This window comes from Onychostoma macrolepis, chromosome 02 (genome assembly GCF_012432095.1).
Source record: "Onychostoma macrolepis isolate SWU-2019 chromosome 02, ASM1243209v1, whole genome shotgun sequence".
NCBI lineage: Eukaryota > Metazoa > Chordata > Actinopteri > Cypriniformes > Cyprinidae > Onychostoma > Onychostoma macrolepis.
In genome coordinates, this window is record NC_081156.1 from 7,472,936 (window position 1) to 7,487,253 (window position 14,318).

The 14,318-nt window shown below is 38.5% G+C and overlaps 1 protein-coding gene across 1 annotated transcript in view; it reads left to right on the forward strand.

The window, feature by feature from the left end:
- The window catches only part of pth1r (parathyroid hormone 1 receptor), a 99,202-nt gene that overhangs the window by 66,653 nt on the left and 18,231 nt on the right, over positions 1-14,318 (forward strand). The window contains exon 5 of the mRNA XM_058753235.1: positions 9,461-9,555. Within this exon, the coding sequence (XP_058609218.1) occupies positions 9,461-9,555 (95 nt within the window). The remainder of the gene's footprint in view (positions 1-9,460; positions 9,556-14,318) is intronic.

Genomic DNA, 14,318 nt, shown 5'->3' on the forward strand with positions numbered 1-14,318 from the left:
TATTGATTATTTAATTAGTAGTAACAGATCCATATTAATGATCCAGAGTTAATACAACTTTTTATGAGTAATTAGTTAATAATTATTGTATTAAGAAATGTTAGTTAGACCTAATTTAGTGTCTTAATAGCTGTTAAATGTAGGTACTCTTTACTCAACATGAAATCAAACCAAACAACACTATAGTCTTTAATCATGGAACTGCCCACAATCTAAACATAGACTCCGCTCTTCAGCACAATGATAACCACAAAAAACATACAGAAACTCCTTTAAATGTCAAGCACAAATGAACATTCAACGTCAAAAGATCTTTCCCTTGACATAAACACATAAAATAGAACTTAATTTCAATATTTACTGTCCTGATCCAGCCCTAAGCAATGAATACTGTAAACTAAACATCTATTTCCCAGTTTCCATTAATGCAGCAAAAATTAGTCACAACATAAGTGGATAAAGTAAAGTTCAGTTTTACATATACTGTACATGGATTTAACACAATAAAATTAAGTTAACAAAACGTTAAGCAATTGTGTTGCTTTAGCTCATTTTAATTAAGTTCAATGAACAAGCAGCAAACATATTTTTTAATGTATAACCTACTGCCTCATTTGGTAATAACTGCACAATGCAAATTGTGCCAGATTATTTTAGTGAATAAGAAACATGTGTGTGCGCACAGAGAGGAATGTCAGTGACTTGATTTAAAAACTGAGATGGAGCACGTTTCAGCATTGTGCATGCTGAACTGGACTGCAGGTGTTTCGTGAATACGATGCAGGTATTTCTGTTGACATTCATGTGAAAGAGTCGCCACTGATTAATGAATTTCCCCCTTAGTGTTTAAATTTTGATTTGGTCCTCACTCAAAGCTGTCGTGCCTTGAGAAGACATGCAGACTTGGAACAACATGAGAAGACTTTCTTTCATATTCCTTTAAAAGTCAAACCACATTGTGTGAACACAGTTCATTAGTCATCAATGTTAACACTGAAATCTTTTGTTTGTTTAGTTTTGTTTAGATTAGTTTCTCTCATCTGTGTGCTTTTCATTTTGGTGTCAACGGGCAAAAAGCTGAGCCGTGGGCTAAACTATTTATCATTTAGATGAGGAATGCACATCAGCTGAAGACTCAGTGAAAAACTATTCCACTTCACAAGTCTGAACTGAATTTAATCAATGGAATCAGCATAATCAATGTAGTTCCCCAAAAGCTTGTAATAGAAAACGTCTGGATTACTGAGACGCTGTGTAGATACTCTCTCTAGCTGCTTGGGTTTGTGTACTGTATATAGCAGAAAATCTGACAGGATTTAAGCTCATAAGTGTCCTGTGATGTGTTTGTCTCTTAAACACCATCAGCTAATGAATCAGTGTGATTCTCTAGGGTTTCAGACGTTGTAGCCACTGGCATGTTCCTGTTGCATCATCATGCAGCATTTTATGGGTTATGTTCTAGACGTTCTATTATGGCAACGTGTTAAATGAGAAAAGCATTGAATAGACATTACATTACCCAAACCTTTAAGGCTGCAATGTGCCTATAACTGTAATGACGGGTCTGAAGTTGGGGATCCATTTGCAGCTTTATTAAAAGGCAAAGTCAAACAGGCAAAGATCAGACAACAACGACAGAGGTGACAGAGACAGATCCAAACTCGTAAACGATTACCAGGCTTAAGTCGAGGCAGGCGGCAGACAGGAGAAGTAACAAACAGTCCAGAGATCAGATCACAAGGGCAGGTGGCAGAGAATCACAGAGTCAGGTAAACAGTCCAAGGTCATAAACAGGAGATCACTAATAACAAGAGATACGCTCAGAAGTGTTAGCCGGGGCCAAACAAGACTTCGCAATGAGTGAGCGTTGGATTGCAGCTTATGAAGGGCACAGAGATGGGAAACACCTGTGCAGCAATCAGTCTCAGGTACAGGGCATTGTGGGAGATGCAGTTGAAAACTAATACTCTGGTGATGGTGCCCTCCGGTGGTGTTCAGGGAGGGACACAGAGGCCGAGTTTGTGACAGAGCCCCCTCCCTGCGAGCGGCTCCTGAAGCGAGGGGCGTCCTACGTCGAGTCCTTCCACGGGGTCGAGGAGCGGGTCTGTTGGGATGAGCGCGATGGAAATCATCCGTGAGTGTGGGGTCCAGGATGTCCTGGGCGTTGACCCAGGACCTCTCCTCAGGACCGTACCCCTCCCAGTCTATGAGGTATTGCAATACCCTGCCTCGGCGTCGGGAATGCAAGATCTCCCTGACTCGGTACGCCTCCTCGTCATCCACCACGATGGGAGGGGTGCTCTCCTCAGTGGCCTCCTCCTGGTCCCCCTCCCCTCTCGGACCACCGGCGGGCTTGAGCAAAGAGATATGGAAAGTGGGTGAGATACGGTAATTGGCAGGAAGTGCTAAACGATAAGAAACTGGTGTGATTTGACGAATGATTTTAAAAGGACCCACATACCTGGGACTGAGCTTCTTGCACGGGAGATGAAGACGAAGATTTCTGGTGGACAACCACACCCACTGACCTGGAGCGTAGGGAGGACCTGGTCTCCGATGGCGATTAGCCTGTTCTCTGACCCGGCGTACAGCATGTTGGAGATGAACGTGTGCGATATTCCAGGTCTCCTCACTGCGGTGTAGCCAATCATTGACAGCGGGCAGATCAGAGGGCTCCCCTGACCAGGGAAATAGTGGAGGTTGGAAACCAAGAACACACTGGAAAGGTGTAAGACCGGTAGAAGGCTTGCGTAATGAGTTCTGCGCACATTCAGCCCAAAGCAGATAACGACTCCAGTTTGGCAGTACGATCTTAGAAATCAAGTTAATTCCTGATTGAGTCGTTCCACTTGGCCATTGGATTCTGGGTGATAGCCGGAGGTTAGGCTGACGTTTATGTTAAGCTGCTGACAGAAAGCAGACCAGACTCTGGAGGTGAACTGTGGTTCACGGTCTGAGACAATGTCCTCAGGTAGTCCGTAGAATCTGAATACCTGTTCCATCAAAGCCTCTGCTGTGTCGAAGGCTGTGGGGAGCTTGGTGAGAGGAATGAGGCGGCATGCTTTAGAGAAGCGGTCGATGACTGTAAGTATGGTGGTATGATTCCTGGAATGAGGAATATCAGTTACAAAGTCGATGGCAATGTGAGACCAGGGGCGTTGAGGCATGGGTAGAGGTTGAAGTAAACCAGCTGGGTATTGATGAGAAGATTTGGTAATATTGCAGGTAGCACAGTGCTGGATGAAAGTGATAACGTCCTTTTGTAATGATGGCCACCAGAACCGGTTGGTAACGAGATGAACCGTGGCCGTGATGCCGGGATGACTAGAACTGGGAGAGTCGTGAATCATCTGTAGGATTCTTTTGTTGAAGATTAGCAGGAACATAAGTTAAGTTCGGTGGGCAGTCAGGTGGCGTGGGATTGTTGGCTTGTGCATCGGTAATCTCGGTCATGATGTCCCATTGTACTGGAGCGAGGATAAGAGATGTGGGTATGACCATTTCGTTGGGAGCATTCGAGGATGTTGTGGAGTCAAATTGCCTTGAGAGGGCATCAGCTTTCCCATTCTTTGAGCCAGGGCGGTAAGTGATATGAAAATTGAATCGGGAAAAGAACAGTGACCATCTTGCTTGACAGGGGTTGAGACGTTTGGCTGACCTGATGTATTCCAAGTTTCTGTGATCCGGGAGTACAATGAAAGGTCTTTTGGCGCCCTCTAGCCTATGTCTCCACTCCTCAAAGGCCGCTTTCATGGCTAGCAGTTCTCGATCCCCAATGTCATAGTTCCCTTCGGCAGCATTGAGTTTTCTGGAGTAATAGGCACAAGGATAGAGCTTAGCGGGGTTACCCTGACGTTGAGACAAGATGGCTCCGATGCCTGTGTTAGAGGCATCCACTTCAACCGTGAATTCGAGTTCAGGATCAGGGTGATGAAGTATCGGTGCAGAGGTGAAACGCTCCTTGAGTCGCTGAAAAGCCTCTGACGCTGCTGTGGACCAGGTGAGATGGCGCTTGCCTCCCCTAAACAACGACATTAACGGTGCGGCTATGGTGCTGAAGTTGCATATGAAGGGTCTATAGAAGTTGGCAAACCCCAGGAAACGTTGCAGATCTTTAGTGGTTTTAGGTGTGGGCCAGTTTAAAACTGAGTTGACCTTTTTCTCATCCATCGCCACCCCATCCGCACTGATGATGTATCCCAGAAATTAAGTTAAGGTCTGATGGAACTCGCATTTCTCCATTTTGGCATACAACTGATGGCCGAAGTACTGCCCTAACCTGTTGCACATGAGATTCAAATGTGTCAGAGTAGATTAATATATCGTCAATGTAGACAATCACCCACTGGCCTAACATGTCCCGGAACACATCATTGATGAATGACTGAAAGACTGATGGACTGTTGACAAACCCGAACGGCATAACCAGATATTCGTAGTGCCCAGTGGTGGTAGAAAAGGTGGTTTTCCACTCATCCCCCTCTCTGATACGGATAAGATTGTATGCATTGCGAAGATCAAGCTTGGTAAAGTACCTGGCAGAACAGAGCATTTCAAGGGCGGCTGGAACTAGCGGCAGAGGATAGCGGAATTTGACTGTGATCTCATTGAGATGACGATAATCAATACAGGGGCGTAATCCTCCATCCTTTTTCTTGACAAAGAAGAAGCCTGCTGACGCTGGTGATGTGGATGGTCGGATGAAGCCCTTTGACAGCTCCTCCTCTATGTCAGCCTTCATGGCCTCCGACTCCTGTTGTGTTAAAGGGAAAATTCTGCCTCTGGTGGGTACTGCCCCTGGGAGGAGATCAATAGCGCAATCGCTGGAGCGGTGAGGAGGAAGTTGTGAGGCTCTAGATCTACTGAAGGCTTCAAATAAATAATGGTATTCGACTGATGGCTGAATGGCTGAACTTTCCTTGAGAAGGGGTTTGGATGACTCTAATATTAATCTATATTATTATTATTATTTTATTATTAATATATTTAGTTTCAACCCTCATATGACATATGTGACATAAATGTGACCCTGGACCACAAAACCAATCTTAAGTGTAAATTTTTCGAAATTGAGATTTATACATCATCTGAAAGCTGAATAAATAACGTCAGACTTCGTACTTCCGCTCAATTTCAGTTCGCTTCTGTACTCAGTCTGATATAGCAAACCATCTCTCAGTTTATCTCCGGCTCCGCAGCAGCCGGGCCAATCAACGAACAGAGGGCGGGCTGAGAGCCGTGACGTAGACGCTAAGCGCCGAATTTAAGATTGTAGTTTAGGTTTAGGTGACATGGAGACACGGGATGCTATTCGCTCTGTTGTGGAGAATATTCCCAGCATTTGCCAACTGAAGCCCGAACAAGAAGAGTGTTTGGTTCACATTTTGAATGGAGGTGATGTTGTGGCCCTACTGCCGACAGGTTTTGGGAAAAGTTTTATTTATCAGCTGTTACCGATCGTCAGCGGGAAACTGGGGAGGCCAAAGTTCGGCAAGGCGATAATTGTGAATGTATAGATTTACTTCACATAATCTGCAAAAGTCGTTCACAGCCATCTTCACTCCGGTATTTCGCTCGATGTTTTTGTTTTCGCCGCATACCTGTGTTTACAGCGGAAGTTCGAGGCGGCTGAGCCGGCGAATAACATACGTCATAACCAACCGTTATGTGATTGGCTTATGGGTACACCAATGATTTTAAACTTCAGACAAGCGCCCGCCCACGAGAAAGTAAACGCTTGTCAATTATGCCCTTCCAGACTCTGTCTACGAAGCAAAGCGAAGTAGCAGAGTTTGGTATTACCAGGCTAATCCGAGGGTGCCAAAAAATCTAAATATTGAGAAATTCGCCTTTAAAGTTGTCCAAATGAATTCTTAGCAATGCATATTACTAATCAAAAATTACGTTTTGATATATTTACAGTAGTACATTTACAAAATATTTTCATGGAATATGATCTTTACTTAATATACTAATGATTTTTGGCATAAAAGAAAAATCTATAATTTTGACCCATACAGTGTATTTTTAGCTATTGCTACAAATATACCCCAGCGACTTAAGACTGGTTTTGTGGTCCAGAGTCACACATATATATATATATATATATATATATATATATATATATATATATATATATATATATATATATATATATGCTCTGTATTTTCAATTTAATTTTGCTCTCACAGTTAATTATAGATTAATGACTGATTTACTCTGTGATAGCTCTAATATATCTACCAGGATAATAAAGTCTAAAATATGACATATTTTATGGTCATGCCACACATCTTTAGTTCCACAATTTGACATGAATAGATCAAAATGAGTCATTTTTCTGTATTATGTGAATTTCCTGATGAAATGAATCATTAAGGTAATTTGCTAAAATTCAGTTTCGACAATTACTGTTACGCATCATTGTTCATATCTCATTTGTTCATCCATCATTCAGTTTTGAGCAGGCTGTCCATTTACACCATCTGAACCATCATTAGTTCTGGATCAATTTATTCATATTCATAACCATTCTGTCACAAAGGCTTTCCACATTAGCTCTCCAGATCCTTGGTTGCTCACTGATTTATTCAAATGTTCAAATAGATCAATTATGGTTTCCAGTTTTTTATTTGCCACTTTTTTGGAAGATATTTTCCTTTGATCTGTAACATGGTTGAATGAGTGTAGAGATCTATATTTTGAGGTCATGCCTTTTTGCTTCTCACATCCCAAGAGCCACTTCTGCAGTTAATGAGAAATTCATCCATGCAAATGAAACGCTTTGGAGTGCAGCGACTCAACAGCACAAACACAGCGCTGGGTTTGGCCATCGCATCTCATGCTAAATGTTAACAGCTGGCAAATCTCTTGTTCCATCAGCTCCAGATTTCTTTCCTCTAATGCACACCACTGATCCAGCTCGCTCAGTCAGTGCGGTCGCGATGTGAACTTGCTCGGCTGCCTACAGCCTGAAGTAATGGCAGTTGAAAGCGTGGCCGCTCACCACTCAGCTTTTGTCGAGTCTCTGAACTTCAAGACAAACAGTTTTCGCAAGAGGCCGAGAGCAGACACCTTAGTCACCGGGTGTCAGCTTGCTCTCCAAATAAACAGTTGCGCTTCTGGCGGAAAAACCGCCGAAGGCAGAGATTGGATAGGTAATTCCTTCAGCAGCTCTGCTTTTGTTTACACGCCAAAAGATGCGAATGCTTGAGCTTTGAGTTTAAGCCCAAACAGAAATTAGACACCGCTGGCATGTGTTTTCATGTGGGGTAAATATCAGTAAACATAAAGAAACTTTCAGACAAGCTCATAATATATTGTGTTGAGATGAAGAAATAATTAAAAGGTTCCAGATTTTGAACTAGTCCAAAGAAAAATAGAAGATGTGCTTTTAAAAGCATGTTAGGGCTGCCAGTGTTATGAATGTTATGAAATGCATGAATTGCAGGGGTCATAAATTAATTTTTTTTACATAATACTTATTGTGGTGCACTTCAAATTTTAGAAGGTTTTTTTTTTTTTTAACAAAAAAAAACAATAATTTAATCATTTAAAATCATAAAAAAATAAAATAAAAAAGCATTTACCCATTATACCCTGCTTTTAGTTTAAAGGAATATGTCTTCTTACAGATATCATATTTAATTGTCTTGTTGAGTAAAAGGTTGCAGCTCTAAGCATAGATCATTGCAGTCATGTCTGTTGAGCAAACAAATTCAATGATCTTTCTCAATTTCTGCACTCTCATGAATGTTTTCATCATAACTAACACAGTGCAAGAATGTAAATAAGAGATTCACTGAGCCGTGCAGATAGTGTCATTGAGTATAATGGGAGTTTGGGCGAGAGTGTCTTTGTTCTCTTTCTGTAAATAATTTAATCACGATTTAACCCATATTTTTTACATGTATTTTAATTATATTTCCAAATGTACAAAAATAAAAATGGCCCAATTTTTATTTTTTATTTTTTATTAAATATGTAAATATATTATTGATGTAAATGTATTTTCTGTCTTTTTTTCTACCCATTTGTAAAAATAGAAATATATATTTTAAAAGCATCAAAGCACACTGCAGTAGGGTTTTTCATCCACATTTGATTTTAACCTAAATGTAGGCTACTGTAAGATTGGAAATGTATTTTCGTGCCCCCAAAATACATTTTGAAATATACTTTGTTATACTGTATGTAGATTAAAACGTAATATATTTTCACTTTTAAAAATATATATGTAATCGAGCTTCACTGTTTATAACATGCATTTAGCACAGATAAGTTTTGGCCAGTTTATTCATTCATTCATTTATGCTGTATGAGATATAACAAGGTTGCTTACATTTTGCAGCATTGCTGACGAATTACAACTAGTTTATGAAATATTGCACATTTAAATGTACCAATCACACAAATTACGCATTCACATAGTTAAAAAAATAAACAGTGATAAAGAGGATGAAATAGAAAATGTACAGGCGTCACTGCTAAGATCAGACCCTTTCTTTCGGAACATGCTTCACAACTCCTTGTTCAAGCTCTTGTTCTGTCCAGGCTGGACTATTGCAATGCTCTCTTGGCAGGTCTTCCAGACAGTTCTTGCAAACCTCTACAACTAATCCAGAATGCATGCACAATGCACATCACACCTCTGTTTATCAGTTTGCACTGGCTCGCATAAAATACAAGGCATTAATGTTTGCCAAAACTACCACTGGCTCTGCACCCCTTTACCTAAATTCATTACTTCAGACTTATGTGCCTCTAGAAGCTTGCGTTCTGTAAGTGAACGCCACTTTATTGTTCATCCCAAAGAGGCACAAAATCACTTTCATCGACATTAAATCTTCCCTTAGCCATCTTCAAGAATTGGCTGAAAACACATCTCTTCCATTTTTATTTGACGCTCTAACTCTTGCACTCTCTATTCTAATTCTACTCTTAAAAAAAAAAAAAAAAAAACTTGCCGTTTTAGACTTGCAATCTATTAATTTACTAACTGCTTAAAAAAACACTAGCTTCTCTAATCTTTTTGTATTCTATCTATTTGTTTTCTTTTTATTTATTATATAATTTAAAAAAATAACCTTGCTACGTGTACTGTGTTAAGCTAAGCTGAGACTTGTTATAGCACTTGCATATCATTGCTCTTTTGTTGATTTTGATTTGCTTCCATTGTCCTCATTTGTTAAGTCGCGTTGGATAAAATTGTCTGCTAAATGACTAAATTTAAATGTAAATGCAAATTGCAGCTATTTCGTTTATTGTATTTTTATTTTTATTTTTTTTAATAATACATGTTCAATATATGATTTGATTATGATATGATTGTCTGTTTTATACGCCCATTCTGATATTCTTGTTTGAACATCAAGACCTACAGCTGTTTTCCGTTCTGTTCCCGGGTGCTGTTATTTGTTAGCTCTTGTTCTCACTTTCTTATTTTTGTCTTTATCCTCAGGAGGTTTTTGACAGACTTTACCTGATCTACACAGTGGGCTACTCCATCTCTCTGGGATCACTTATGGTGGCGACAGTCATCCTAGGATACTTTCGGTAAGAAAAACTCGCCTCCTTGTTTTCACAGAAAGGATTGACGAAGCCCTTCACAATGAAGAATCTAAAAAAGCAATTTAAAGGGCTTTTTCCTCAGTCTGGGTGATGTGCAGAAATGATATTGCTTGGACAAAAATGGCACATCAAACAAGACGTCTATGCATAAAATATTCTGGCATTGTCTTTTTACTTGATGTTTTACTCTCTTTTTTTTTCTCTCTCTCTTTAATTCATAGAGTTCTTGCATAGAACATGCCAGCAACATGCCAGTGTTCACAGCTTTAACATTACCATTGTTCCTGCTGAAAAGCAGAACTATTTTGCAGAAATTTAATTGATTCAAGACCATAAATTATACATTTTTTAAACAAAGGCTAAGTAGTACTTTTTTGTCAATTTGTAAAACAATTAGGCATAGATGAAATCAGAATTGCGATATATATACTCTCAAATGCATGAAAAAAGTCAGAATCGCAAGATATAAACTCAAAATTGTGAGAAAAAGTCAGAATTGAGCATTTATATCTTGCAATTCTGACTGTGTTTCTTGTAATTGCAAGTTTATATTCCACAATTCAGATTTTTTTCTTGCGATTGTGAGTTTATATTCCATAATTATGGCTTTTTCTCACAACTGTGATTTTATACCCCCAAAATTATACCCCCAAGTTTTTACTTGCAATTGCAAGTTTATATCCAGCATTTCATTTTTCCTCACAATTGCGAGTTTATAATATGAAATTCAGACTTTCTCTTGCAATTATGAGTTCATATCCTGCAATTTTCACTTTTGTCTTGCAAATTGAGAGTTCAGGGCCAAAACACTTTTTGCAGTGTTGCTTTTCCTTCACAGCATTTGCTGCTTAAATATTGCAATCTGTCAAGAAATACAAAAAAATCTGGATTGCTTAAACACCACAGAAGTGTGAAATTGGTCTTAATCAGGGCTCTTAGGCTACAATCTAAATACAATATACATGCCCCATTTTGTTGACTAGATTTGTTTACTTGATGCAAGTTTTATGAAATCCACATGTAGACTTTGTTCATGTAGATGCATTCATCAAAGACTCCAGCTGAATGTCTGCTAGCCGCTGATGTTTACATACTGGTTTGATGGAGAAATGATTTACAATAAACTAAATGACTTTGAGTTTTTTTTTTTTTTTTTTTATGTTGAGTTGATGTGTGCTTTTATGGTCAAGAGACTAAAAATCCATTTTAGTAATACTTAATAGGTTTATAGTAACAAAGCACTCATAAATCATTAGCAAACTATTAGTTTATTATAGTTAATTCATAGTTTGTAAACTTTTGTCTCTACATTGTTAATACATTATTATGCTACAGTATGTACAAATAATGAGTTCCTCATTCATCAACCAAACTGACATACAGTATTTAAACCAGTAGTAAAACAGTTGTTAATGCTTGTCAGGAGTAATTAATTATCACTTTAGATTAGATCATGGAAAATACTAAATTAAAAGCATCTTTATCAGTCATTAATTGCTAATTGCATTAATACAAAGTATATATATTAAATGTGAAATTATGATTATGTGAGATTATGATATATATTATTTCCTGGATACCAAATTTGACCTAAATTGTCACATTTGATGTATGAATGGCTTTGAATGGCACGTTCTGCTCGTGTTTCAGGAATAAGGCACAATGATTCAGGAGTTGATGTTTTTGCAAGTGTGCTGAAAGTGACTATTTTACATTTAAAACTTCAATGAAACGTTGAGTTTTAACTTGACTGAAGCGATCGGTTTTCCAAATGAATGGCATCAAATTAATGTTTCTCTAATAGTTCACCCAGCGTGTGTACTGGCCCTTTTTCAATATTAAGACATATGAGTGCATTTATTACTTTTGCGTTCAATCGTTCCATTTTCATTGCTAATTAATGCAAAGAGGTTCCCTTCATTATTTATCCAGCGGGCTTATTCAAATAGAGGGTCGGGTCGTGTGCGGAACGAGCTGCTGACAGGTACCAGATTAGCTTGACTCGGCTCCAGTGCTCCGTGTTTTTAAGAGCCAGTCCATTGCCTGGGCACCAGGAAATGCAGGTCAGGAAAATGACTTTAATAAGGGCTCGTTTGGGCCGCTGCTGATCAGCTGCCAGCGTTTCCATGCTCTGCGCTCACAGTGTCAGTAGTATGGTCTCAGGTGCATGGGCTCCAGGACATCAGCCATGCAGCACTGTGACTCACAAACATTAGCTCCAGTGTTTGAGGCACGCTTCGAGAAGCCAGGATCTACACGGATCGGCTCTCCGCAGCTTCCCGATCAATAGTTCCCAATGGGACGGTGGTTAAACAGCAGTTAGTCTAATGACGAGGAGGCAAGCGATTCCACACAGCTGCTCTAAACCTCTCCAGAGGAGCGAGAGGAATAACGAAAATAAACCCGAAAGGTTTCATATTTCAACATGCCTGGCTGAAAAAAAAGAGACCGGACTGAACACCCGAAGTGTGCATTTTCAAAGAATTAGTAAGAAATGACATGGATACTGATTCTGATACTGAATGGAGACTGATCACAAAAGAAAATGACAATTGTACGGTTCAGTTTGTTGCTACGGTGACAAAAAGGTTTAAAAGTTGCATTTTTAGCCTTAGTGATTTAACAGTGTCAAAATGATTAGGATGGCCAATTCAGTTAAAGTAGGTGGGGTTTACTTTTCACAGAAGCAGAGCACGAATTCCAGCGCAAAGTGTCAGTTTGTCAAGGTTGAAAGAATAAGAAGTAGTGAGTTGATGGAAGTAGTAATGTTTTATGACAGAAATGTTAAACAACTGTCAGTAATATCCAGTAATATCTCATTTCTCCTAGAACTTTCTATAACACTTTAGATTAGGGAGCACGTATTCACTATTAGCTGTGTTTTCCCTCAATAAATTTGTTTATTGGTAGTAAAAAAGGTAGATGTTGTTTAGGTATGGGCTAGATTTAAGGGATCTAGAATACGATGCAGAATAAGACATTAATATGTGCTTCAAGTACTAATAAACAACCAATATATGCTAGTAATTTGCATGCTAATAAGCAACAAATTAATAGTGAATAGCATTCCCTAATCTAAAGAGTTACCCAACCATCTCTAGTACAGGGTTCTGACGGCCATGCAAAACCTAGAAAAATCATTGAATTTCAAACATGTGATTTCCAGGCCTGGAAAAGCCATGTAAATGAAATCTTAAAAAGGCATGGAAATGCCCTGAACATTTGTATAGTCAATATAAAAATCGCAAAAAATAAAAAGTTAAAATAAAAAGGTTTTCTGAGTGTGACAAAAAAATATTTTTATAAATCCATATGCAGTCATCTAGGATCTTGATATAAAAAAGGTCAGATATCATGATAAGCTTTAACAACACATCTAAGGCCTTATTCTAACATTTAGGGCAATCAAACTAAACCGCTACTTATGCCACCTACACACTGCATTATTTTAGCCCTGATTTTCCTCCCAGAGTTTGAGATTGCCAACAAAATCACAAAATCAGATGCAAAACAGTGCTTGTTCACATGAGCAACAAACGCTATGTTTGAATTATAAAAGTCTTGATCTGAGAAACGATTATTCACAATGATCGACAGTTGTTTAGTGTGAAAAGAACAGCAATTCAATGACTTTTGCACTTACTGTTCAGAATCAGAATCAGAAATACTTTATTAATCCCCGAAGGGAAATTAGGTCCGTTACTGCAGCTCCAAAACAAATACAAATAAAACTTCAAGATTTAAATACTATACAAATAAAAAATATAATTGCACTTGTTGTTGATCAATTGTTGATCTGCAATTCCTGTTTACAATATTGTCATATCTGTAGTGTTAACATGATATGTAAATATCATGGTTATCATCGATACAGGTATATTTCGACAACTAGCAACCACTCAGTAAATCATACCAACAATCATAATAATACAGACAATTAATTTTGATTCCATGCTATCTTTAAAATATCACACACAATCTGTGGTGATTGTCAGGTGTTGGACCAAAGCAAACACCCACAATTATTATTGACCAGTGGAGGTTCTGAAACCATTTTTGAAATTGTTCTCTTATAGCACATTGATCAGTGATTCTCATGAGTTGATCTTGTTTGCTATCTGTGTTGAATGAAGGGGGCATTTTAGTGCAGACATTTAGGTGCCTGTAGTCTTTTAGTTGACATCAATACTGTATCCTTTTGAGACAAAAGTGCCCTATGGCTAATGTGATCTCATGAATAAACATACAGTATGCATTTGGCTCTAGCACATGTATGGTTTTGTACGTTAACATAAGCATTGAAACGTACAGGATGGATATGTTGGCAGTATCTAAAACGCAAACATTTTGTACACAACTGTAGAAATGTACAAATGTTTATGAATCTTTTCAGGTTTATTGAATACTGAATTGAGTTGGGAATATCCATACAATAGTATATTATAACTAAAACATTTGTCACTGTGTATATTTACATTATATGTGAACTGTGTTATATTCTAACATTTTATATTATTGTTATGTGGTTAGCTTTAGGTAGAGGTCGCTGAAGGGCAAACTATCTATATAATACACCTGCACAAATATATTTACAGTGTAATATAAGGAATTTAGTGTACATTTTTAAATGTTAACAGCAATGTAAATTTTCATGATTGCAACATCATTTCTTTCAGAGGACTGCAACAAATCTGGAGGAGCTTTTACTTAATAGACTTGCTCCGGTCAAACTAGTTTGAGAGAGTGTA